At 50.6% G+C, this 25,374-nt stretch overlaps 1 protein-coding gene across 1 annotated transcript in view; it reads right to left on the bottom strand.

The window, feature by feature from the left end:
* The window catches only part of dmpk (DM1 protein kinase), a 59,294-nt gene extending 41,459 nt beyond the window's left edge, over nt 1-17,835 (bottom strand). The window contains exons 1-5 of the mRNA XM_078241753.1: nt 17,783-17,835; nt 7,067-7,158; nt 3,571-3,654; nt 2,333-2,428; nt 442-590 (exon numbers count right to left, since the gene is read on the bottom strand). Of these exons, the coding sequence (XP_078097879.1) occupies nt 442-590; nt 2,333-2,428; nt 3,571-3,654; nt 7,067-7,129 (392 nt within the window). The 5' untranslated portion in view covers nt 7,130-7,158; nt 17,783-17,835. The remainder of the gene's footprint in view (nt 1-441; nt 591-2,332; nt 2,429-3,570; nt 3,655-7,066; nt 7,159-17,782) is intronic.
* Nucleotides 17,836-25,374: the final 7,539 nt, after the last annotated feature.

Here is a 25,374-nt window from a genome sequence, read left to right on the forward strand (position 1 = left end):
AGAACGTGCAAACTCCACACAGACAGTGACCCGAGGTTGGAATTGAACCCAGGTCCCTGGCACTGTGAGGCAGCCATGCTAACCACTGTACCACCATGCCATCCAACGATGTGCAAAGATATGTGGGTTAGGTGGATTGGTCATGCTAAATTGCCCCTTTGTGTCAGGGGGATTAGCAGGGTGGATATGTGGGGTTACGGGGATAGGGCCTGGGTAGTTATTATGATCGGTGCAGATTCGATGGGCTGAATGAGCTCCTTCTGCACTGAAGGGATTCTATGATTCCAAGACTCTCATCTGCCCTGTGAAATAGCCGAGCGAGACACTCGGTTCACGGAATATTAGGGATGGATAATAAATGCTGGCCCAGCCAGCGACGCCCACATCCTGTGGGAGAATTATTGTTAAAAGGGAGCGTCATGAGGAGCAGACGGGACTGACCTGTGGATGAAGCCAAGTTCATGGATAGAGTTGATCGCCAATGCCAGTTCCGCAAGGTAGAACCGGGCCATATCTTCTGGAAAGCGATCCCCAAACCTACTCATCAAGGTCAGGAAATCTCCTCCAGCGTAGTAATCCATAACGAGGTACTGAGAAAGAGGAGAGACATTAAAAATAATCCTTCAAATATATTCACTGATTTGATTCGATTTGCTTTGATTTGATTTGATTTCATTGATTTGATTTGATTTGCATTGATTTGATTTGATTTGATTTGATTTGTTTGATTTGATTTGATTTGCATTGATTTGATTTGCATTGATTTGATTTGATTTGATTTGCATTGATTTGATTTGCATTGATTTGATTTGATTTGATTGATTTGATTGATTTGATTTGCATTGATTTGATTTGATTTGATTTGCTTTGATTTGATTTGCATTGATTTGATTTGATTTGATTTGATTTGATTTGCATTGATTTGATTTGATTGATTTGATTTGATTGATTTGATTTGATTTGATTTGATTTGATTTGCATTGATTTGATTTGATTTGATTTGATTTGATTTGCTTTGATTTGATTTGCTTTGATTTGATTTGATTTGATTGATTTGATTTGCAATGATTTGATTTGATTTGATTTGCTTTGATTTGATTTGATTTGATTTGATTTGATTTGCTTTGATTTGATTTGCTTTGATTTGATTTGATTTGATTGATTTGATTTGCAATGATTTGATTTGATTTGATTTGCTTTGATTTGATTTGATTTGATTTGATTTGATTTGATTTGCTTTGATTTGATTTGATTTGATTTGATTTATTATAGTCACATGTAGTAGGATACAGTGAAAAGTATTGTTTCTTGCGCGCTATACAGACAAAGGATACCATTCGGCACGGTGGCACAGTGGTTGGCACGGCTGCCTCACAGCGCCAGGGACCCGGGTTCAATTCCCGGCTTGCGTCACTGTCTGTGTTGAGTCTGCACATTCTCCCTGTGTCTGCGTGGGTTTCCTCCGGGTGCTCCGGTTTCCTCCCACAGTCTGAAAGACGTGCTGGTTAGGGTGCATTGACCTGAACATGCTCCAGAGTGTGGCGACTAGGGGAATTTCACAGTAACTTCATTGCAGTGTTAATATAAGCCAACTTGTGACTAATAAATAAATTTTAAACTTTAACTTCATAGAGTACATAGGAGACAAGGAAAGGAGAGAGTGCAGATTGTAAGTGTTACAGTCATAGCTAGGGTGTAGAGAAAGATCAACTTAATGCAAGGTAAGTCCATTCAAAAGTCTGACAGCAGCAGGGAAGAAGCTGTTCTTGAGTCGGTTGGTACGTGACCTCAGACTTTTGTATCTTTTTCCGACGGAAGAAGGTGGAAGAGAGAATGTCCGGGGTGCGTGGGGTCCTTGATTATGCTGGCTGCTTTGCCGAGGCAGTGGGAAGCGTCGACAGAGTCAATGGATGGGAGGCTGGTTTGCGTGATGGACTGGGCTACATTCACAACCGTTTGTAGTTTCCTGCGGTCTTGGGCAGAGCAGGAGCCCCATACCAAGCTGTGATACAACCAGAAAGAATGCTTTCTATGGTATGTCTGTAAAAGTTGGTGAGAGTCAGAGCGGACATGCCAAATTTCCTTCGTCTTCTGAGAAAGTAGAGGCATTGGTGGGGCTTTCTTAACTATAGTGTCGGCATGGGGGGACCAGGACAGGTTGTTGGTGATCTGGACATGTATAAACTGGGACGAGAGGGACTCAATCAGGAAGGATTGGCGAGGGGACAGGTGTGGGTGGTTTGGGTTCGATGATACCGGAGGTGGGGGGGATTCTATCTCTGAAATCCACCACTATTTATCAGCCAATGTTAAGGCGCCTGGACAATCTTACCAGGTGACTCTCACCCTGAAAGGCAAAGTGAAGTTTGGTGATCCAGGGGCCGGTGCAGTTAACGAGGACCTCCCTCTCCTCACGGAATCGTGCAGCCTGGAGAAATAATTGGCGGTAAATCATTAGTTGGTCAAAGGTTCAACATAAAAATACGCAAGGAGCCTCGCGGCCTGGATGGCGACAGTGGGGGGGAAACTGGTCGTTTACACCATGGGTGTGGGCCCAAATCCAGCCCAAATCACTGGTCCCATGTGGGTGATTGGCAGCGTAAGACCATAAGATATAGGAGCAGTCCATCTACTTCGCCATTCAATCATGGCTATTTTTCTCAGCCCCATTCTCCTGCCTTTTCCCCATAACCCCTGATCCCCTTATTAATCAAGAACCTATCTATCTCTGTCTTAAAGACACTCAATGACCCGGCCTCCACAGCCTTCTGCGGCAAAGAGTTCCACAGATTCACCACTCTCTGGAGTTCCCAGATTTTGACCCAGCGACTGTGAAGGAATGGCTGATATTTTTCCAAGTCGGAATGGTGAGTGGCTCGAAGGGGAACTTGCAGATGGTGGCGTTCCCATAAGACATAGGAGCAGAATTAGGCCACTCGGCCCATCGAGTCTGCTCCGCCATTCAATCATGGCTGATATTTTTCTCATCCCCATTTGCCTGCCTTCTCCCCCGTAACCCTTGATCCCCTTATTAATCAAGACCTATCTATCTCCGTCTTAAAGACACTCAATGACCCGCCCTCCACAGCCTTCTGCGGCAAAGAGTTCCATAGGATCCCTACAGGGGAGAAGGAGGCCATTTGGCCCATCGGGTCTTCACCGATCACATTGAGTGATCAGACAGTGAGCCGAGGCCGGAATCGAACCCGGGTCTCTGGCACTGTGAGGCAGCAGTGCTACCCACTGTGCCACCGTGCCATCCTTGGAAAGGTCTGTTGACCTCGGGCTTGACTGTACAGTTTTAGGACAAGCAAGGCTTAAAGTCCTGCCCTATATGTATATAGTTATGTCTCGTTAATGAACAGTTCATTCAGTAAAGCCTCTAGAAGTCCTTATGAGGAAATGTAGAACTTTACAATGCCCGGTTCAGTGGGGAAGTGGAGTTTCGATCAACCATGATCTTATCGAATGGAAGAGCAGGGCTCGAAGGGCTGAATGGCCTCCTCCTGCCCTCTCATGGGTACGTTCCTGACCTGACTGAGGTCCCCGCAGGGTTCCGAAACCTCTTACCTCCTCTCGGATTAACAAGTCCCGCTTGTTCATCCTTTTCATGGCGAACACTTGGTCTGTATGTCTCAATCTCACCACCGCGATCTGGAAAAGGGAACGCAGGACGCTTACAGTGCTCTGTCCGCGGGAAGTAATTCCCGTTTATCTCCCCCCCGGCACCAAGATGTGTGGTCCCAGTCCCCCTCCCCGATCGAGGCGTCCAAGTCACAGGTCAGACGGAGAACTTGGTGAAGCTCCTTGGCACGGAATCTGGAATATCTCACAAAGAATCCAGGGATTGTAGATTCCGGAGGAGCGAGTGCAAAATAACTTACAAGGATGTTACCGGGACCGGAAGGTTTGAGTTATAAGGAGAGGCTGGAGAGGCTGGGACTTTTTTTCCCTGAAGCGTAGGAGGATGAGGGGTGACCTTGTAGAGGTTTATAAAATCTTGAGGGGCAGAGATAAGGTGAATAACCGAGGTCTTTTCCCCAGGGTAGGGGGGAGTCCAAAACCAGAGGGCATAGGTTTAAGGAGAGAGGGGAACTTTTCCACACAGAGGGTGTTGCGTGCATGGAATGAGCTGCCAGAGGAGGTGGTAGAGGCGGGTACAATGACAACATTTAAAAGACATTTGGACAGGTACATGGCTGGGAAAGGTTTAGAGGGATTTGGGCCAAACACAGGCAAATGGGACCAGTTCAGTTTAGGAAACCTGGTCAGCACGGATGAGTTGGGCCGAAGGGCCTGTTTCCGTGCTGCATATCCCTCTGACTCTATAAGTGTAGGAGGAGATTGATGGGGGTGGAGGAACGGAGGGAGGGGTGGATATGGGAGTGAGGGAGGTGGGATGGCAGATGAGGGGTGAGGGAGGAGGGTTGGAGGAGAGGGGTTTGAGGGAAAGGGGAAGCAGTGCTTGGTCCATCGTGAGTGTGTGGGTGGATGGGTCGGTTGGGTCATTTCCTCTCGCTAAGTTTCATATCCTACGGGTCGGGCAGATCATAGAATCATAGAATCCCTACAGTGCAGAAGGGAGCCATTCGGCCCATCGAGTCTGCACCGAACACAATCCCACCCAGGCCCAAGTCCTGTAACTTCAGAAATTTTCCCTGCTAATCCCCCTGACACTAAGGAGAAATTTAGCATGGCCAATCCCCCTAACCGGTACGTCTTTGGACACTAAGGGGCAATTTAGCATGGCCAATCGACCTAACCTGCACAAGTTTGGATACTAAGGGGCAATTTAACATGGCCAATCCACCTAACCGGCACAACTTTGGACACTAAGGGGCAATTTAGCACGGCCAATCCACCTAACCGGCACAACTTTGGACACTAAGGGGCAATTTAGCATGGCCAAGCCACCTAACCCGCACAACTTTGGACACTAAGGGACAATTTAGCTTGGCCAATCCACCTAACCTACACATTTTCAAAGTTTATTTATTAGTCACAAGTCGGCTTACATTAACACTGCAGTGAAGTTACTGTGAAAACCCCCTAGTCGCCACACTCTGACGCCTGTTTGGGTACACTGAGGGAGAATTTAGCATGGCCAATCCACCTAATCGTTTGGACACCAAGGGGCAATTTAGCACAGCCAATCCACCTAACCTACACAATTTCGGACTGTGGGAAGAAACTGGAGCACCCGGAGGAAACCCACGCAGACACAGGGAGAATGTGCAGACTCCGCACAGACAGTGACCCAAGTCGGGAATCGAACCCGGGTCCCTGGCGCTGTGGGGCAGCAGTGCTAACCACCGGGCCACCCCAGATAGTTGAGGCAAATAGCAGAGATGGTGGATCAGCACAGGAGGGAGGAAGGAATAGAAGGATTTGCTGATGGGGTGAGATGGAGGAGAAGGGGCTTGGACGGAGTGTCAGCACCCCAGGACGATGGAGGGAATGCTCCCAGGGCATCCTCAAAACCTCCTTGCAAAAGGATAAAACTCCACCAACACCTGGGGATCCCTAGCTCAAGACCCTCCGAAGAGGAGGAAAAGCTTCCGGGAAGAGAATTATTTGGGTTTCATTGGCCAGAGCAAGCTGAAACTATGCTTATATTATTTATTCATTCATGTCACAAGTATTCTTACCCGGACATTCTCTCTTCCACCTTCTTCCATTGGGAAATAGATACAAAAGTCTGAGGTCATGCACCAACCGACTCAAGAACAGCTTCTCCCTGCTGCCATCAAACCTTTGAATGGACCTACATCGCATTAAGCTGATCTTTCTCTACACCCTAGCTATAACTGTGACACAGTGGCGCAGTGGTTAGCACTGCTGCTTCACAGCGCCAAGGACCTGGGTTCGATTCCTGGCTTGGGTCACTGTCTGTGCGGAGTCTGCACGTTCTCCCCGTGCCTGTGTGGGCTTCCTCCGGGTGCTCCGGTTTCCTCCCACAGTCTGAAAGACGTGCTGGTTAGGTGCATTGGCCGTGCTAAATTCTCCCTCAGTGTTACCCGAACAGTGTCCCTGGCAGAGACTGTGCCCCGATTTATTATTGTCACATGTATTAACATACAGTGAAAAGTATTGTTTCTTGCGCGCTATACAGACATAGCATACCGTTCATAGAGAAGGAAAGGAGAGAGCGCAGAATGTAGTGTTACAGTCATAGCTAGGGTGTAGAGAAAGATCAACTTAATATAAGGTCGGTCCATTCAAAAGTCTAACAGCAGCAGGGAAGAAGCTGCTCTTGAGTCGGTTGGTACGTGATCTCAGACTTTTGTATCTTTTTCCTGACGGTAAAAGGTGGAAGAGAGAATGTCCGGGGTGCGTGGGGGTCCTTAATTACGCTGGCTGCTTTCCTGAGGCAGCGGGAAGTGTAGATGGATTCAATGGATGGGAGGCTGGTTTGCGTGATGGATTGGGCTACATTCACGACCTTTTGTAGTTCCTTGCGGTCTTGGGCAGAGCAGGAGCCCCATACCAAGCTGTGATACAACCAGAAAGAATGCTTTCTATGCAGCACCTGTAAAAGTTGGTGAGAATCGTAGCTGAGATGCCAAATTTCCTTCGTCTTCTGAGAAAGTAGAGGCATTGGTGGGTTTTCTTAACTATAAGTGTCGGCATGGAGGGACCAGGACAGGTTGTTGGTGATCTGGACACCTAAAAACTGGGACGAGAGGGACTCAATCAGGAAGGATTGGCGAGGGGACAGGTGTGTGTGGTTTGGGTTTGATAATACCGGAGGTGGGGGGGGGATTCTATCTCTGAGAACAGTCTCTCCACCTCTATCTGTGGACGGAGCAGGAGCCATACCAAGCTGGGATATATCCGGAAAGGACGCTTTCTGTGGTGTAAAACTTTTGTCATGTTTGCCCCATGATTCTGACTTTCCAACTGTGGCAAAGGGAGACTCTCTGTGCTCTCAGCTGTGGGAAGATTGTCTCTGGGAGCCGTTCGCTAATCCGCCTGACATTCAGAGAGCAAAGACGACAGCAGGTGGCCAGCCTCACTCACCCAGCGTGACGCTAGTGTCATATTAAAAACAAAGCTTGCCACCTACCTCACTGAACGCCCCTCTGCCAATGACTTTCAACACCTCAAAGTCAGCCGTCTTCAGCTGCATGGTCTTCACCTTCGCTACGATTGGACGGGCTGGGAACAGATAGAAAGAATAGGCCGTGAGCGCCTCTCCCTGAGCTGGACGGGCTCCCTCCGGCAAGGTGGCACCTCCCACTGCGGGGTTACACAGCTCCGCTGTGTGGGAGGGTGGGAGAGAGGGAGGGAGGGAGGGAGGGAAGGGACGGAGGGTGGGAGGGAGGAAAAGGAGGGAGGGATGGAGGGAGGGATGGAGGGAGGAGACAGACAAGAGGGAGGGAGAGAAGGAACAGACAGTAGGAGGGAGGGACGCAGGCAGGGAGGGAGGGAGGGAGGAAGAGACAGAGGGAGGGGTGGAGGTAAGGGACAAAGGGAGGGAGGGAAGGACAGAGGGTAGGATGGAAGGAGGGAGGGAAGGGACAGAGGGAGGGAAGGGAAGGGTGAGAGGGAGGGAGGGAGGGAACGAGGGAGGGTTGGAACAGACAGAAGGAGGGAGGGAGGTAAGGGACATGCGGGGGAGGGAAGGAAGGGACAGAGGGAGGGTGGGAGAGTGGGAGGGGGGGAAAGGACAGAGGGAAAGAAGGAGGGAGGGAGGGAAGGGACGGAAGGTGGGAGGGAGGAAAAGGAGGGAGGGATGGAGGGAGGAAACAGACAGAGGGAGGGAGAGAGGGAACAGACAGTAGGAGGGAGGGACGCAGGCAGGGAGGGAGGGAGGAAGAGACAGAGGGAGGGATGGAGGTAAGGGACAAAGGGAGGGAGGGAAGGGTGAGAGGGAGGGAGGGAGGGAGGGAACGAGGGAGGGATGGAACAGACAGAAGGAAGGAGGGAGGTAAGGGACATGGGGGGGAGGGAGGGAAGGAAGGAAGGGAGGGAGGGACGGTGGGAGGGAAGGAAGGGAGGGAGCGACGGTGAGAGGGAGGCAGGGAAGGGACAGAGGGAGGGACGGCGGGAGAGAGAGAGATTGAAGGGTCAGAGGGAGGGAGGGAACAGACAGAAGGAGGAGTGAGGGGGGAGGGAATGAGGGAGGGAGGAAATGGACAGAGGGAAGGAGGGAAGGGAAGGGATGGAGGGAGGGACAGAGGGAGGGATGGAGGGAGGGACAGAGGGAGGGATGGAGGGAAGGGAAGGGATGCAGGGAGGGACAGAGGGAGGGATGGAGGGAGGGACAGAGGGAGGGATGGAGGGAAGGGAAGGGATGGAGGGAGGGACAGAGGGAGGGATGGAGGGAGGGACAGAGGGAGGGATGGAGGGAGGGACAGAGGGAGGGATGGAGGGAAGGGATGGAGGGCAGCAGAAAGGAAAAATAAACAAATCTGACGCCTTTCCCAAGCTCGGGGATGTCCCAAAGCAGCCTGCGGACAATGAGGTATTTGTAAAAGTGAAGCCATTGTTGTAACACTGGCGATGCAGCAGCTGACGCACGCACAGCAAGATCCCACAAATCCCAGCGTAGGGGATGGGTGTTTGGGGGAGGGGGAAGGGGGGGACAAACATTCCTGTACTTAGTCCATCGATTGTAAAGAGATAAGGTCACCCGCTATCTGTCCCCTCTCAGCCTATCGAGACCTCTTGAACCGTTGCCTCATGAAGATGGGGGCTGGAAAAGAGCCAGATCTCGTTAAACTGGCCGGGATCGGGGGGGGGGTTTAATAGCAGAATTCAAAACTACAAAGGGTTTTCATTGTGATAGAGCGAGTAAGGAGCTCGATGCTGTCCGCCAGCACCGATTTGGACTCGACTGTGATGCCACACACAGTCGAATAGTCCACCGGTGCTCACAGCCCGGATCACCTGTGCAGAATCGCTTTGCCGGATATCTCCGTTCAGTCCGTGTGCATGAACCCGGGCGATCACCCGCCAGTCAGTTCAATTCCCCGTCCCTCTCCGGCTCTGACCTCCCTGTTCTCGGTCAGCGGGGCTGGTTCCGCTGAGGCTCGGAGGAAGATGGAGGGAGGGGACTCTCGCCTACCGATTCGGGGCACTTAGCCCGTGGAGTTCACGCCCGTTTCTACAAACAGCGCCTTCCATTCGGCCCGTTTCCCACTTGCCTACCCCGTGGACCCGCCCTCGGGCTGGTCTCACTCACCCCTGCGCGAGAGAAGGTTCCGGATTCGAGGCCCACTCTGGGCACCGACGGAAGCAAACCTGACAATGCCCCGGAACAGTACTGAGGGAGAGCTGCGCTGCCAGAGGTGCCAGATTCCATTCGCCAGCGCGCGTGGATGTTGGCAGACCCACGATGACACTGCTCTGAAGCTGAGCCGGGGGAAGGGAGGGGAATGCTACCTGGAACCCCAGGACGATATTGTACCCCGCAATCGACAGATGATCTGCTCGTTCTGTGGGATCTTACTGTGCGCATATTTGAGTGCTTTTTAAAAAAAAATTATTCATTTGTGGGATACAGACGTCGTTTAAAGTTTATTTATTGGTATCACAAGTAGGCTTACATTAACACTGCAATGAAGTTGCTGTGAAAATCCCCTCGTCGCCACACTCTGGTGCCTGTTCGGGTACACTGAGGGAGAATTTAGCATAGAATCATATCTAGAATCCTTACAGTGCAGAAGGAGGCCATTTGGCCCATCCAGTCTGCATCGACAACAACTCCACCCAGGCCCTATCCCCATTACCCACCCATATACCCTGCTAATCCACCAACACTCAGTTCAAGGGATCGGCAATAAATGCAGGCCAGCCAGCGACCCACATTCACACATGAACGAATTAAACATAAGGGTGTCCAATTATAACTTGTGCCTAAAGTTCAAAGTTTATTTATGAGTCATAAGTAGGCTTACATTAACACTACAATGAAGTTCTGTGAAAATCCCCTAATCGCCACACTCTGGCGCCTGTTCGGGTAACACTGAGAGAGAATTTAGCATGGCCAATGCGCCCTAACCAGCACGTCTTTCGGACTGTGGGGGGAAACCGGAGCACCCGGAGGAAACCCACGCAGACACGGGGAGAACGTGCAGACTCCGCACAGACAGTGACCCAAGCCGGGAATTGAACTCGGCTCCCTGGCGCTGTGAGGCAGCAGTGCTGACCCACTGTACTGCCATGCCGCCCTTAGTGGTGACCACAAAACTATCATCAACCTTATCTGGCTCACTCTCGCCCCCTGTGAAAATCCCTTGGCTGGGCCAGCATTTATTGCCCATCCCTAGTTGCCCAAGGATAGTTAAGAGGCAACCACATCGCTGTGGCTCTGGAGTCACATGTAGGCCAGACCTGGTAAGGACGGCAGATTTCCTTCCCTAAAGGATATTAGCGAACCAGATGGCTTTTTCCAATAATCGACCACGGTTTCACGGTCATCAGTCGATTCTTAATTCCAGATGTTATTTATTGAATTCAAATTCCACCATCTGCCGTGGCGGGATTCGAACCCGGGTCCCCAGAACATTAGCTGAGTTTCTGGATTAATAGTCCAGCGATAATACCACTAGGCCATCTGTACTCAATGGAGTTTAGAAGGATGATGGGACGGGGATCTCAAATCTTAAAGAGCACGGAAATACCTGGATAGAGTGGGCGTGGAGAAGATGTTCCCATTAGTCGGAGAGACGAGGATCCGAGGGCACAGCCTCGGAGTAAAGGGATGACCCTTTAGAACCGAGATGAGGAGGAATTTCTACAGCCAGAGGGTGGTGAATCTGTGGAATTCGTTGCCACAGAGGAGGCCGGGTCACTGAGTGTATTTAAGACAGAGAGAGATAGGTTCTCGATTGGTAAGGGGGTCAAAATTTACGGGGAAAAGGCGGGAGAATGGGATTGAGAAACATAGCAGCCATGGCGGAGCAGACTCGATGGGCCGAATGGCCTAATTCTGCTCCTATATCTTATGGTCTTCTGGTTTTGAACACTTGGGTGATCCAGGCTTATGGATGGAGTGGGGCTGAGGGGGAGTCGAGCGTTGGGGGAGAAATTGGGTGATAAGGGCCTTTGGATGGAGTGGGGGTGGGTGGGTCTAGCATTGGGGGGGGGGGTGTAATTGGCTGGGGGTGCTGTGGAGAGGGGGAACATGGAGGAATAAGGCTGGACAGACCTTGTTCTTTCCACATTTTCACAATGCTGAGTGGGGGTGTGGCCTCTATATCCTGATTGGCAAGAACAACTGCTCGAGGCTGGGTGAAGTCATTCTCCCTTCATGACACTGAGTGCTTATCCTGGCATCTGGAGTGCTTGGCAAGACTCCAGCCGGGCAGTGCGAGCGGCCAAGTTTTGTTCCCTGGATTTAAAGCCCGTCCCTCCAAAACCCAACTTTCCCATTGCTTTTCTTTTTATATATTCATTCGTGGCCCATGGGTGTCGCTTGGCTGGGCCAGCATTTATTGCCCATCCCTAGTCACCCTTGGAGGGCAGTTGAGAGTCAGGGCGGCATGGTGGCACAGTGGTTAGCACTGCTGCCTCACAGCGCCAGGGACCCGTGTTCAATTCCGGCCTCGGGTCACTGTCTGTGTGGGGTCTGCACGTTCTCCCTGTGTCTGCATGGGTTCCCTCAGGGTTTCCTCCCATACTCCAAAGATGTGCGGGTTAGGTGGATTGGCCATGCTAAATTGCCCCTTAGTGTCCAAAGATGCGTGGGTTAGGTGGATTGGCCATGCTAAATTGCCCCTTAGTGTCCAAAGATGTGTGGGTTAGGTGGATTGGCCATGCTAAATTGTCCCTTAGTGTCCAAAGATGTGCAGGTTAGGTGGATTGGCCGTGCTAAATTGTCCCTTAGTGTCCAAAGATGTGCAGGTTGGGTGGATTGGCCATGCTAAATTGCCCCTTAGTGTCCAAAGATGTGTGGGTTAGGTGGATTGGCCATGCTAAATTGCCCCTTAGTGTCCAAAGATGTGTGGGTTAGGTGGATTGGCCATGCTAAATTGTCCCTTAGTGTCCAAAGATGAGCAGGTGAGGTGGATTGGCCGTGTTAAATTGACTCATAGTATGAGGGGGATTAGCGGGGTTATGGGGATAGGGCCTAGATGGGATTGTGGCCATTGTAAACTTGATGGGCCGAATGGCCTCCTTTGTGCTGTAGGGATTCTATGATTCAACCACATTGATGTGTGGCTCTGGAGTCACATCTAGGCCAGACCGGGTAAGGACGGCGGATTTCCTTCCCTAAAGGACATTAGTGAGCCAGATGGGTTTTTCCAACAATTAACATGGTGGCACAGTGGTTAGCACTGCTGCCTCACAGCGTCAGGGACCCAGGTTCAATTCCGGCCTTGGGTCACTGTCTGTGCGGAGTCTGCACGTTCTCCCCGTGTCTGCGTGGGCTTCCTCCGGGTGCTCCGGTTTCCTCCCACAGTCGAAAGATGTGCGGGTTAGGGGAATTGGCCATGCTAAATTTCCCCTTAGTGTCCAAAGTGTGTCGGTTAGGTGGATTGGCCATGCTAAATTTCCCCTTAGTGTCCAAAGATGTGTGTGTCAAGTTGATTGGCCGCGGCAAATTAGGGAGAAAAATAGAGGGGATTAATGAGGTGAGTACGTGGGGTTACGGGGATAAGGTCTAGGTAAGATACTCTGTCGGCGAGTCGGTGCAGACTCGATGGGCCGAATGGCCTCTTTCTGCACTGTAGGGATTCGATGATCTAGATCAGTGGGTCTCACAAGTTGGATTCTCGCACCACTGCCGGTCTCCTAGGGCCCTCGGTGCAGCAAGTTGCCAACTCACCGCATCACAACCTGGACCACACGAGAGAAGAACCCTCCACCCCTCTCGGATTGCAACGGGATCTTGATCAATTGGGCCAGTGGGCTGACGAATGGCAGATGGAGTTTAATTTAGATAAATGCGAGGTGATGCATTTTGGTAGATTGAACCAGGGCAGGACTTACTCAGTTAATGGTAGGGCATTGGGGAGAGTTACAGAACAAAGAGATCTCGGGGTACATGTTCATAGCTCCTTGAAAGTGGAGTCACAGGTGGACAGAGTGGTGAAGAAGGCATTCGGCATGCTTGGTTTCATCAGTCAGAAAATTGAATACAGGAGTTGGGACGTCTTGTTGAAGTTGTACATGACATTGTTAAGGCCGCACAGTTCTGTGTGTACAGTTCTGGTCACCCTATTGTAGAAAGGATATTATTAAACTAGAAATAGCATGGAAAAGGTTTACTAGGAAGCTAATGGGACTTGATGCTTTGAGTTATAAGGGAAGGCTGGATAGACTGGGACTTTTTCCTCTGGAGCGTAGGAGGCTGAGGGGTGATCTTATAGAGGTCTATAAAATAATGAGGGGCATAGATCAGCTAGATAGTCAACATCTTTTCCCAAAGGTAGGGGAGTCTAAAACTAGAGGGCATAGGCTTAAGGTGAGAGGGGGGAGATACAAAAGGATCCAGAGGGGCAATCTTTTCACACAGAGGGTGGTGAGTGTCTGGAACAAGCTGCCAGAGGTAGTAGTAGAGGCGGGTACAATTTTGTCTTTTAAAAGGCGTTTAGACATTTACATGGGTAAGATGGGTATAGAGGGATATGGGCCAAACGTGGGCAATTGGGACTAGCTTAGGGGTTTAAAGAAAGGGGCAGCATGGACAAGCTGGGCCGAAGGGCCTGTTTCCACGCTGTAAACCTCTATGAGTCTATGACCCACCACTGGCAGAACGTCACACAACTGGAACGGCAGGTGACGGCCACTTGGCACAACTCACCTTCATCGCAAATATGAGCAACAGTGTTTTATTTGAAAGATTTTCGTGAGAATTGACCCTGTTTAATTAATATCGACGTGAGGTCTGTATTGACATCCTAGAGGGAGGGTGATGGTTGCGGCGAATTTGTTACACACATTGCAATTGGTGTGACATAAAACATGTTCTCATTTTCTATTGGAAGGTCAAAATGCTCGTTTATCTGATTCTACCAGGAATTAATCATTGGTTTTAATAAGAATATTAATGCAGTATGATATTCAGCTGTGAAAAAATATTTGTAGATTCGACAAATTAAAGTTTATCTATTCGTCACAAGTAGGTGTACATTAACACCGCAATGAAGTTACTGTGAAAATCCCCTAGTCGCCACACTCCGACCCCTGTTCGGGTAACACTGAGGGAGAATTTAGCCTGGTCAATGCACCCTAACCAGCACGTCTTTCGGACTGTGGGAGGAAACCGGAGCACCCGGAGGAAACCCATGCAGATACAGGGAGAATGTGCAAACTCCACACAGACAGTGACCCGAGCCGGGAATCGAACCCGGGTCCCTGGCGCAGTGAGGCAGCAGTGCTAACCACTGTGCCACCGTGCCGCCCCTTTATCTAGATGACTTTGAATGTGGCAATTGCAAACAGGTTTGATTTGATTTGATTTGTTGTTATCACATGTATTGGGATGCAGTGAAAAGTATTGTTTCTTGCGTGCCTTCTAGACAAAGGGCAGCACGGTGGCACAGTGGTTAGCACTGCTGCCTCACAGCGCCAGGGACCCAGGTTCAATTCTCCGGTCACTGTCTGTGTGGAGTCTGCACGTTCTCCCCGTTTCTGGGTGGGTTTCCTCCGGGTGCTCCGGTTTCCTCCCACAGTGCAAAGATGTGCAGGTTAGGTGGATTGGCCATGATAAATTGACCCTTAGTGTTATGGGATTAGCAGGGTAAATATGTGGAGATATGGGAATAGGGGTCAGAATATGGTTGGTGCAGACTCGATGGGCCGAATGGCTTCCTTCTGCACTGTAGGGATTCTATAGATTTAACCTTCTATGAATCTATGAAAGCATACCGTTCATAGAGAAGGAAAGGAGAGGGTGCAGAATGTAGTGTTACAGTCATAGCTGGGGTGTAGAGAAAGATCAACTTAGTGCGAGGTAGGTCCATTCAAACGTCTGATGGCAGCTGGGAAGAAGGTGTTCTTGAGTCCATTGGTATGTGAGCTCAGACGTACTGGGGGAGGATTGGCAAGTGATCCATGCCGGGAGAAGTTTGAGAAGCTTTGGAGGGTATATGCCAGGAGTGGTATTGGATAGAGGGAGCTACCCTACAATTCAGGATAGTAGAACAAAGAACAAAGAAAATTACAGCACAGGAACAGGCCCTTCGGCCCTCCAAGCCTGCACCGACCATGCTGTCCGGCTGAACTAAAAACCACCCACCCTTCCAGGGACCATATCCCTCTATTCCCATCCTACTCATGTATTTGTACAGACACCCCTTAAAACTCACTACTGTATCTGCTTCCACTACCTCCCCCGGCAGCGAGTTCCAGGCACCCACCACCCTCTGTGTAAAAAACTTGCCTCATACATCTCCTTTAAACCTTGCCCCTCGCACCTTAAACCTGTGCCCCCGAGTAATTGACTCTTCCACCCTGGGAAAAGGCTTCTGGCTATCCACTCTGTCCATGCCTCTCATAACCTTGTAGACCTCTATCAGGTCGCCCCTCAACCTCCGTCGCCCCAGTGAGAACAAACCAAGTTTCTCCAACCTCTCCTCATAGCTAATGCCCTCCATACCAGGCAACATCCTGGTGAATCTTTTCTGTACCCTCTCCAAAGCCTCCACATCCTTCTGGCAGTGTGGCGACCAGAATTGAACACTACATTCCAAGTGCGTCATGGGAACTCTACAGCATGCAGTGGGGTGCTCGTTCGAGTAGAAAGAAGGATAGAATCCGCACTGACAGAGAGAGATCACCCCCAATCTCAAGGTATCCCAGAGCCCCTTGGAACCAATGAGGTCATCACCATGGTAATATGGGGAGAGGGTCAGTCAATGCGGGCATAGTAAGCTCCCACAACCAACGGTGCGATAGCGACTGGCTGATGTGTTTCCAGTGGAGAGGCAGTGGCGTAGTGAGATTTTCACAAGACTAGTAATCTGGAGACCTAGTGTAATGCTCAGGGGACCCAGGTTCGAATCCCGCCCTGGCAGACAGTGAAATTCAATGGCACAGTGGGTTAGCACGGCTGCCTCACAGCGCCATGAACCCAGGTTCGATTCCCGGCCTCGGGTCACTGTCTGTGCGGAGTCTGCATGTTCTCCCCGTGTCTGCGTGGGTTTCCTCCGGGTGCTCCGGTTTCCGCAGATGTGTGGATTAGATGGATTGGCCATGCTAAATTTCCCCTTAGTGTCCCAGATGTGTCACTTAGGTGGATTGGCCATGCTAAATTGCCCCTTAGTGTCCCAAGATGTGTAACTTAGGTGGATTGGCCATGCTAAATTGCCCCTTAGTGTCCCAAGATGTGTAGGTTAGGTGGATTGGCCATGCTAAATTGCCCCTTAGTATCCAAAGATGTGCAGGTTAGGTGGATTGGCCATGCTAAATTGCCCCTTAGTGTCCAAAGATGTGTAGGTTAGGTGGATTGGCCATGCTAAATTGCCCCTTAGTGTCCAAAGATGTGTAGGTTAGGTAGATTGGCCGTGCTAAATTGCCCCTTAGTGTCCAAAGATGTGTAGGTTAGGTAGATTGGCCATGCTAAATTGCCCCTTAGTGTCCAAAGATGTGTAGGTTAGGTAGATTGGCCGTGCTAAATTGCCCCTTAGTGTCCAAAGATGTGTAGGTTAGGTAGATTGGCCATGCTAAATTGCCCCTTAGTGTCCAAAGATGTGTAGGTTAGGTAGATTGGCCGTGCTAAATTGCCCCTTAGTGTCCAAAGATGTGTAGGTTAGGTAGATTGGCCGTGCTAAATTGCCCCTTAGTGTCCAAAGATGTGTAGGTTAGGTAGATTGGCCATGCTAAATTGTCCCTTAGTGTCCCAAGATCTGTAGGCTAGGGAAATTAGCAGGGTAAATAAGTGGGGTTACACGACAGGGTCTGGATGTGATCGTCTGCCGGAGGTCTGGTGCAGACTCGATGGGCTGAATGGCCTCCTTCTGCGCTGTGGGGATTCTATGAAATTTGATTTTGAAACCATTGTCGATTGTCGGAAAAACGCACCTGTTCACTAATGTCCCTTTAGGGAAGGAAATCTGCCGTCCTTACCCGGTCTGGCCTACATGTGACTCCAGAGCCACAGCAATGTGGCTGGCTCTGAACTGCCCCTCTGAAATGGTTGAGTGAGACATTGGGCGAGACTTTATGACCTCGCTTGGGTGAGATCGTAAAACCCCGCCCGAGTCCAAAGGAGAGTTCCGTTCTCCGAGCCTTGCCTGCCCCGATTCTGGGGAGCTCGAGGCGTCAAAACTCCGGCCACTCGGTTCAAGGGGCAACAAATGCTGGCCCTATCCAGCGACACCCACATTCCGTGATATAATTTTTACGAAGTGTCGATTGAGGGGGTAACTATTTGGCCGGGACACTGAGGGGGTAACTGCGCACCCAAACCCCCCCTGGCTCTTATAAAATCTACAGACAGCGGGGAACAGATCTGGGGTTACGGGCTTAGGGCCTGGGTTGGATTGTGGTTGGCGCAGACTCGATGGGCCGAATGGGCCCTTCCTGTAGGCATTCCATGGATTCTATCCACCAGAACCTCGGTTTGACACCCAATCTGCAAGACAGCACCGCAGACAGTGCAGCACTCCCTCAGCACAGCACTGAACGAACGCGCGCCTGATTCTGGGGTGGGCCTGAGGATGGGTCTGATTTAGCGGGGAAGTCAGTGGGGGGGGGGGGGGGGGGGGAACTGACAGTTTCAGCAAACGTGGGCTAGGTGTTTTCTCTCACCCCCCCCCCCCCCCACCCCCACCCCCCTCCCCCCCCCGCCTCCTACCGCGACCCCCACACCCTCCAACATGGGACTTACCCCAGACCAAAAAATCTCGGACGCCGCCCTCGCACGCCTGGGACGACCGGCTCAGCTCCTCGAACACGCAGACGAAGAGGTCCAGCAGTCCCTCCACCCCGATCAGCCCCCCCGTCAAAACCAGCGACTCCAACTCACGCAGTCGGAGGGCGGCCGACATCTCTGCCTTAAAGTCACTCCGTCTCCCCCAGCTTGGAACCGGCCAGAACTCTTCGTAACGACCCGACTGTAGCCTGGCTGACAACAATCCCTTGTACCTCCCTCTCTCTCTCTCTCTCTCTCTCTGGCCTTCCGCTGCCCTCTGTTACTGTCTGACCGACAGGGGTTGCCTGTTTTAAAACCTGCCAGCCGCCACAACGAACATTCCTCTTAAAGCAAGAATTATCGTTGTACAATGGATATTTGGCGGGGTGAGTTTTTGTTCTGGCCGGTTGGTGGAATCAGCAGTGGTTTCCAATTTTCGCACTCGTATCGCTCGCTGGCCAGATTTTACCCCCCCCCCCCCCCCCCCCCCCGCCACCCCGCCAGCGACTTGGTGTCGTCACAGACGGGACGGTACAGGAGGGGAACAGCGCAGGGTTAGTCAGTCTGTGCGGCGTCTGCACGTTCTCCCCGTGTCTGCGTGGGTTTCCTCCGGGTGCTCCTCCCACAATCTGAAAGGCGTGCTGATTTAGGTGGATTGGCCGTGCTAAATTTTCCCTCGATGTCACCCGAACAGGCGCCGGAGTGTGGCGACTTGGGCATTTTCACTGTAACTTCATTGCGGTGTTAATGTCAGCCTACTTGTGACACAAATAAATAATAATAATGTAATACAGCATGGTGTTAAATGCACACTAAAGCTCCCTCTACACTGTCCCCATCAAACACTCCCAGGACAGGTACAGCACGGGGTTAGATACAGAGTAAAGCTCCCTCTACACTGTCCCCATCAAACACTCCCAGGACAGGTACAGCACGGGGTTAGATACAGAGTAAAGCTCCCTCTACACTTTCCTCATCAAACACTCCCAGGACAGGTACAGCACGGGGTTAGATACAGAGTAAAGCTCCCTCTACACTGTCCCCATCAAACACTCCCAGACAGGTACAGCACGGGGTTAGATACAGAGTAAAGCTCCCTTTGCACTGTCCCCATTCAAACACTCCCAGGACAGGTACTGCACAGGGTTAGATACAGAGTAAAACTCCCTCTACACTGTCCCCATCAAACACTGTGAGAAGTTTAACAACACCAGATTAAAGTCCAACAGGTTTATTTGGTAGCAAAAGCCACGCAAGCTTTCGGAGCACGGGGTTAGAAACAGAGTAAAGCTCCCTCTACACTGTCCCCCATCAAACACCCCAGGACAGGTACAGCACGGGGTTAGATACAGAGTAAAGCTCCCTCTACACTGTCCCCCATCAAACACTCCCAGGACAGGTACAGCACGGGGTTAGAAACAGAGTAAAGCTCCCTCTACACTGACCCCCATCAAACACCCCAGGATAGGTACAGCACGGGGTTAGATACAGAGTAAAGCTCCCTCTACACTGTCCCCATCAAACACTCCCAGGACAGGTACAGCACGGGGTTAGAAACAGAGTAAAGCTCCCTCTACACTGCCCCCATCAAACACCCCAGGACAGGTACAGCACGGGGTTAGATACAGAGTGAAGCTCCCTCTACACTGTCCCCATCAAACACTCCCAGGACAGGTACAGCACGGGGTTAGATACAGAGTAAAGCTCCCTCTACACTGTCCCCATCAAACACTCCCAGGACAGGTACAGCACGGGGTTAGATACAGAGTAAAGCTCCCTCTACACTGTCCCCCATCAAACACTCCCAGGACAGGTACAGCACGGGGTTAGATACAGAGTAAAGCTCCCTCTACACTGTCCCCATCAAACACTCCCAGGACAGGTACAGCACGGGGTTAGATACAGAGTAAAGCTCCCTCTACACTGTCCCCCATCAAACACTCCCAGGACAGGTACAGCACGGGGTTAGATACAGAGTAAAGCTCCCTCTACACTGTCCCCATCAAACACTCCCAGGACAGGTACAGCACGGGGTTAGATACAGAGTAAAGCTCCCTCTACACTGTCCCCATCAAACACTCCCAGGACAGGTACAGCACGGGGTTAGATACAGAGTAAAGCTCCCTCTACACTGTCCCCATCAAACACTCCCAGGACAGGGACAGCACGGGGTTAGATACAGAGTAAAGCTCCCTCTACACTGTCCCCATCAAACACTCCCAGGACAGGTACAGCACGGGGTTAGATACAGAGTAAAGCTCCCTCTACACTGTCCCCATCAAACACTCCCAGGAGAGGTACAGCACGGGGTTAGATACAGAGTAAAGCTCCCTCTACACTGTCCCCATCAAACACTCCCAGGACAGGTACAGCACGGGGTTAGATACAGAGTAAAGCTCCCTCTACACTGTCCCCATCAAACACTCCCAGGAGAGGTACAGCACGGGGTTAGATACAGAGTAAAGCTCCCTCTACACTGTCCCCATCAAACACTCCCAGGACAGGTACAGCACGGGGTTAGATACAGAGTAAAGCTCCCTCTACACTGTCCCCATCAAACACTCCCAGGAGAGGTACAGCACGGGGTTAGATACAGAGTAAAGCTCCCTCTACACTGTCCCCCATCAAACACTCCCAGGACAGGTACAGCACGGGGTTAGATACAGAGTAAAGCTCCCTCTACACTGTCCCCATCAAACACTCCCAGGAGAGGTACAGCACGGGGTTAGATACAGAGTAAAGCTCCCTCTACACTGTCCCCCATCAAACACTCCCAGGACAGGTACAGCACGGGGTTAGATACAGAGTAAAGCTCCCTCTACACTGTCCCCATCAAACACTCCCAGGACAGGTACAGCACGGGGTTAGATACAGAGTAAAGCTCCCTCTACACTGTCCCCATCAAACACTCCCAGGACAGGTGCAGCACGGGGTTAGATACAGAGTAAAGCTCCCTCTGCACTGTCCCCCATCAAACACTCCCAGGACAGGTACAGCACGGGGTTAGATACAGAGTAAAGCTCCCTCTACACTGCCCCCATCAAACACTCCCAGGAGAGGTACAGCACGGGGTTAGATACAGAGTAAAGCTCCCTCTACACTGTCCCCATCAAACACTCCCAGGACAGGTACAGCACGGGGTTAGATACAGAGTAAAGCTCCCTCTACACTGTCCCCATCAAACACTCCCAGGACAGGTACAGCATGGGGTTAGATACAGAGTAAAGCTCCCTCTACACTGTCCCCATCAAACACTCCCAGGAGTGTTTCTCCAGCTCACAGTGATTTGATTTGATTTATTATTGTCACATGTATTCCGACAATCGACAATGATTTCATGGTCATCAGTAGATCCTTAATTCCAGATGTTTTTTATTGAATTCAAATTCCACCATCTGCCGTAGCGGGATTCGAACCCGGGTCCCCAGAACTTTAGCTGAATTTCTGGATTAATAGTCCTGCAATAATACCACTAGGCCATCGCCTACCCCATATCACGTGTGCATGATGTAACCTTAATCAATAACTCGGAGTGGATCGAGACAACTCCTACACTTTGATTGGTGTATGTTAATTACTTGTAATCGAATTTGAAACTATAATTGCTTGTGTATTTCTGAATTCCGCACTCTGGCTGGTCTTGAAGATTGCTCACAGTCCTGTAGCTACAGAAATAAATCACCTTAAACCACTCTGTGACTTTGTCTGGCTACTTGAGGGGAACGATAGCTTTAACTACAGCAAGAAAAACATTGTGATGGCCCTGTAACAGGACTCCTGTTCTACACAGGACAGACCGGGGTTAAGCTGGTTTGGAGGAGACACGATGACCAGTTAGTCGCATCAGAGATGGGAATCCCCACAAACAGGATGGCCCCATTGGTGTGGCCCAAGCCCAGGGTTTCCAGAGACAGGGACAAGGTCCGCCATAAGACTAGAAGAAATAGGGAGAGAATTAGGCCATTCAGCCCATCAAGCCTGCTCTGCCATGGCTGACATGTTTCTCAACCCCAATCTCCTACTTTTTCCTCATAGCCTTTGACCCCCTTACCAATCAAGAACCTGTCTATCTCTGTCTTAAATACACTCAGTGACCCGGCCTCCTCAATGGCAATGAATTCCACAGATTCACCGCCCTCTGGCTGAAGAAATTCCTCCTCATCTCGGTTCTAAAGGGTCATCCCTTTACTCTGAGGCTGTGCCCTCGGATCCGAATCTCTCCGACTAATGGAAACATCTTCCCCATGTCCGCTCTATCCAGGCCTTTCAGTATTCTGTAAGTTTCAATGAGATCCACCCCCCCCTCATCCTTCTAAACTCCATCAAGTACAGACCCAGAGTCCTCAAACGCTCCTCATACATCAAGCCTTTCATTCCCGGGATCATTCTCGTGAACCTCCTCTGGACCCTCTCCAAGGCCGGCACATCCTTCCTTAGATACGGGGCCACCCCAAGGGAGGAAGCAGCATTGACAGGACTGGCTACCCGCAGCCTGACTCAGAGGGAACCCCCCCCGCTTCCCCCAAAGCTTGAGCAGCAGAATCTTCCAGAATTCCTGGAGACCACTCAGGAAAAGGTTCGTAGAATGAGGGAGCAGCCTCTACGAAACCGCCACCACCCCCCCTCCACCCTCACTGGAAGGCTCATTGGCTGGAATTTCACCGCCCCGACCGCCATGGAAATTGGAGTGGGCGAGAGGCGGACAATGGGAAGGTCCGTTGACATCGGTGGGAATTCACGGTTTCAGGACTAGTGAGGCTGTAGAATCCTGCTCATTATGTCCATGTGACAGAAGGACGTGGAGGCTTTGGAGAGAGTACAGAGGAGGTTTACCAGGATGTTGCCTGGTATGGAGGGGCTTGGTTATGAGGAGAGATTGGGGAAACTGGGGTTGTTCTCCTTGGAAAGACGGAGGATGAGGGGAGACTTAATAGAGGTGTATAAAATTATGAAAGGCATAGATAGGGTGAACGGTGGGAAGCTTTTCCCCGGGTCGGTGGTGACGTTCACGAGGGGTCATAGGTTCAAGGTGAAGGGGGGGAGGTTTAACACAGATATCAGAAGGACATATTTTACACAGAGGGTCGTGGGGGCCTGGAATGTGTTGCCGGGCAAGGTGGTGGAGGCGGACACACTGGGAACGTTTAAGACTTATCTAGACAGCTATATGAACGGAGTGGGAATGGAGGGATACAAAAGAGTGGTCTAGTTTGGACCAGGGAGCGGCGCGGGCTAATTGTTCCTTGTTTCTCGTTTCAAGGCTTCATTCTATGATCATCTTGCTGGTGCCAGTACAGAGCGAGACTGCAGATAGTTGGGAACCTGTCTCGGGGGCAGGGAATTCATATGGTGTTCGTGGAAGTGGAAATGACTAGGGTTGGGAAGCATTTTCCGATCAGGGCCAGTGTGATCTCCTGGACTCGTTTCGATCGCCTCAGGGGGTCGGAGAGGAATTTCCCAGATTTTTTTTTCCCCATATTGGCCCTGGGGTTTTCACTCTGGGTTTTCGCCTCTCCCTGGAGATCACATGGTCTGGAATGGGGGGGTGGGGGTGAGTTAATAGGTTGTGATGAACAAAGCATCGTAGCTGTGAGGGACAGCTCGGTGGATAGGATATTGGTATGTAGATAGGCTGGAAAATTGGACGGGGATCCTGGATTCAGGATTCAATCCTGGACCGGGGAGCGGCGCGGGCTTGGAGGGCCGAAGGGCCTGTTCCTGTGCTGTATTGTTCTTTGTTCTTTGTTTGTTTGTGAACTGTCTGAATGGACTTCCCGATGGAAGAAGGTGGAAGAGGGAATGTCCGGGGTGTGTGGGATCCTTGATTACGCTGGCTGCTTTTCCGAGGCAGTGGGAAGTGTAGACAGAGTCAATGGATGGGACTTTTGTTGGGGGCTGTAGTCATTTGCAATGCTCTGTGCTGATATTTTCCATTGCATAGAGTTATAGAGGTTTATAGCATGGAAACAGGCCCTTCGGCCCAACGTTTCCATGCCGCCCCTTATTTTTAAACCCTGAAGCTAGTCCCAGTTGCCCACATTTGGCCCACATCCCTCTATACCCATTTTACCCATGTAACTGTCTAAATGTTTTTTAAAGGACAAAATTGTACCCGCCTCTACTACTACCTCTGGCAGCTTGTTCCAGACACTCACCACCCTCTGTGTGAAAAAATTGCCCCTCTGGACACTTTTGTATCTCTCCCCTCTCACCTTAAACCTATGCCCTCTAGTTTTAGACTCCCCTACCTTTGGGAAAAGATATTGACTATCTAGCTGATCTGTGCCCTCATCATTTTATAGACCTCTATAAGGTCACCCCTCAGCGTCCTACGCTCCAGAGAAAAAAGTCCCAGTCTATCCAGCCTCTCTTTATAACTCAATCCATCAAGTCCCGGTAGCATCCTAGTAAATCTTTTCTGCAGTCTTTCTAGTTTAATAATATCCTTTCTACAATAGAACTGGTAAGAGTTTTAACAACACCAGGTTAAAGTCCAACAGGTTTATTTGGTAGCAAATACCATTAGCTTTCGGAGCGCTGCTCCTTCGTCAGATGGAGTGGAAATGTGCTCTTTTTCACATTTCCACTTCATCTGATGAAGGGGCAGCGCTCCGAAAGCTAATGGTATTTGCTACCAAATAAACCTGTTGGACTTTAACCTGGTGTTGTTAAAACTCTTACTGTGTTTACCTCAGTCCAGCATCTCCACATCATAATAGAACTGTACAGGATTCCGAGTGTGGCCTTACCAATGTCTTGTACAACTTCAACAAGACATCCCAACTCCTGTGTCCACTATTCTGACCAATGAAACCAAGCGTGCTGAATGCCTTCTTCGCCACTCTGTCCACCTGTGACACCACTTTCAAGGAGCCATGAACCTGTACCCCCGAGATCTCTTTCAGTTTCTGTTGCAGATCTGTTTCGGTTGTGGGAGCTTTGGATTAAAGGGGAAGGGGTGTGATATATGTACATTGGGGGTTTGGGGTGCATACTGCCCCTTTAAGAGTGTTGGACTGGGGGATTGGCTCCTCCCAATGTGGAACCCGGTCAATCAGGATTGGACAGTCGGACGGTGCACACCGGTAATAAAGACTTTCCCAGTGTTTAAGTTGCAAGACCTACTTTGTGGTTCTTGCACGATACTCCTTGAACCGCTGCAGTCCCTGTGATGAGACGGAGAGCAGGAAAGAGTTAGAGAATCTGGTGAACTGGTGCAATGGCAATAATCTCTACCTCAATGTCAGTAAAATGAAGGAGATTGTCATTGGCTTCAGGAAGCGTAGTGGAGGACATTCCCCTGTCTACGTCAACGGGACGAAGTAGAAAGGGTCAAAAGCTTCAAGTTTTTAGATGTCCAGATCACCAACAATCTGTCCTCGTCCCCCCCATGCCGACACGATAGTTAAGAAAACCCACCAATGCCTCTACTTTCTCATAAGACTAAGGAAATTCAGCATGTCAGCTACGATTCTCACCAACTTTTACAGGTGCACCATAGAAAGCATTCTTTCTGGCTGTATCACAGCTTGGTATGGCTCCTGCTCTGCCCAAGACCGCAAGGAACT

This window comes from Mustelus asterias, chromosome 24, assembly GCF_964213995.1.
Source record: "Mustelus asterias chromosome 24, sMusAst1.hap1.1, whole genome shotgun sequence".
Taxonomy (NCBI): Eukaryota; Metazoa; Chordata; class Chondrichthyes; order Carcharhiniformes; family Triakidae; genus Mustelus; species Mustelus asterias.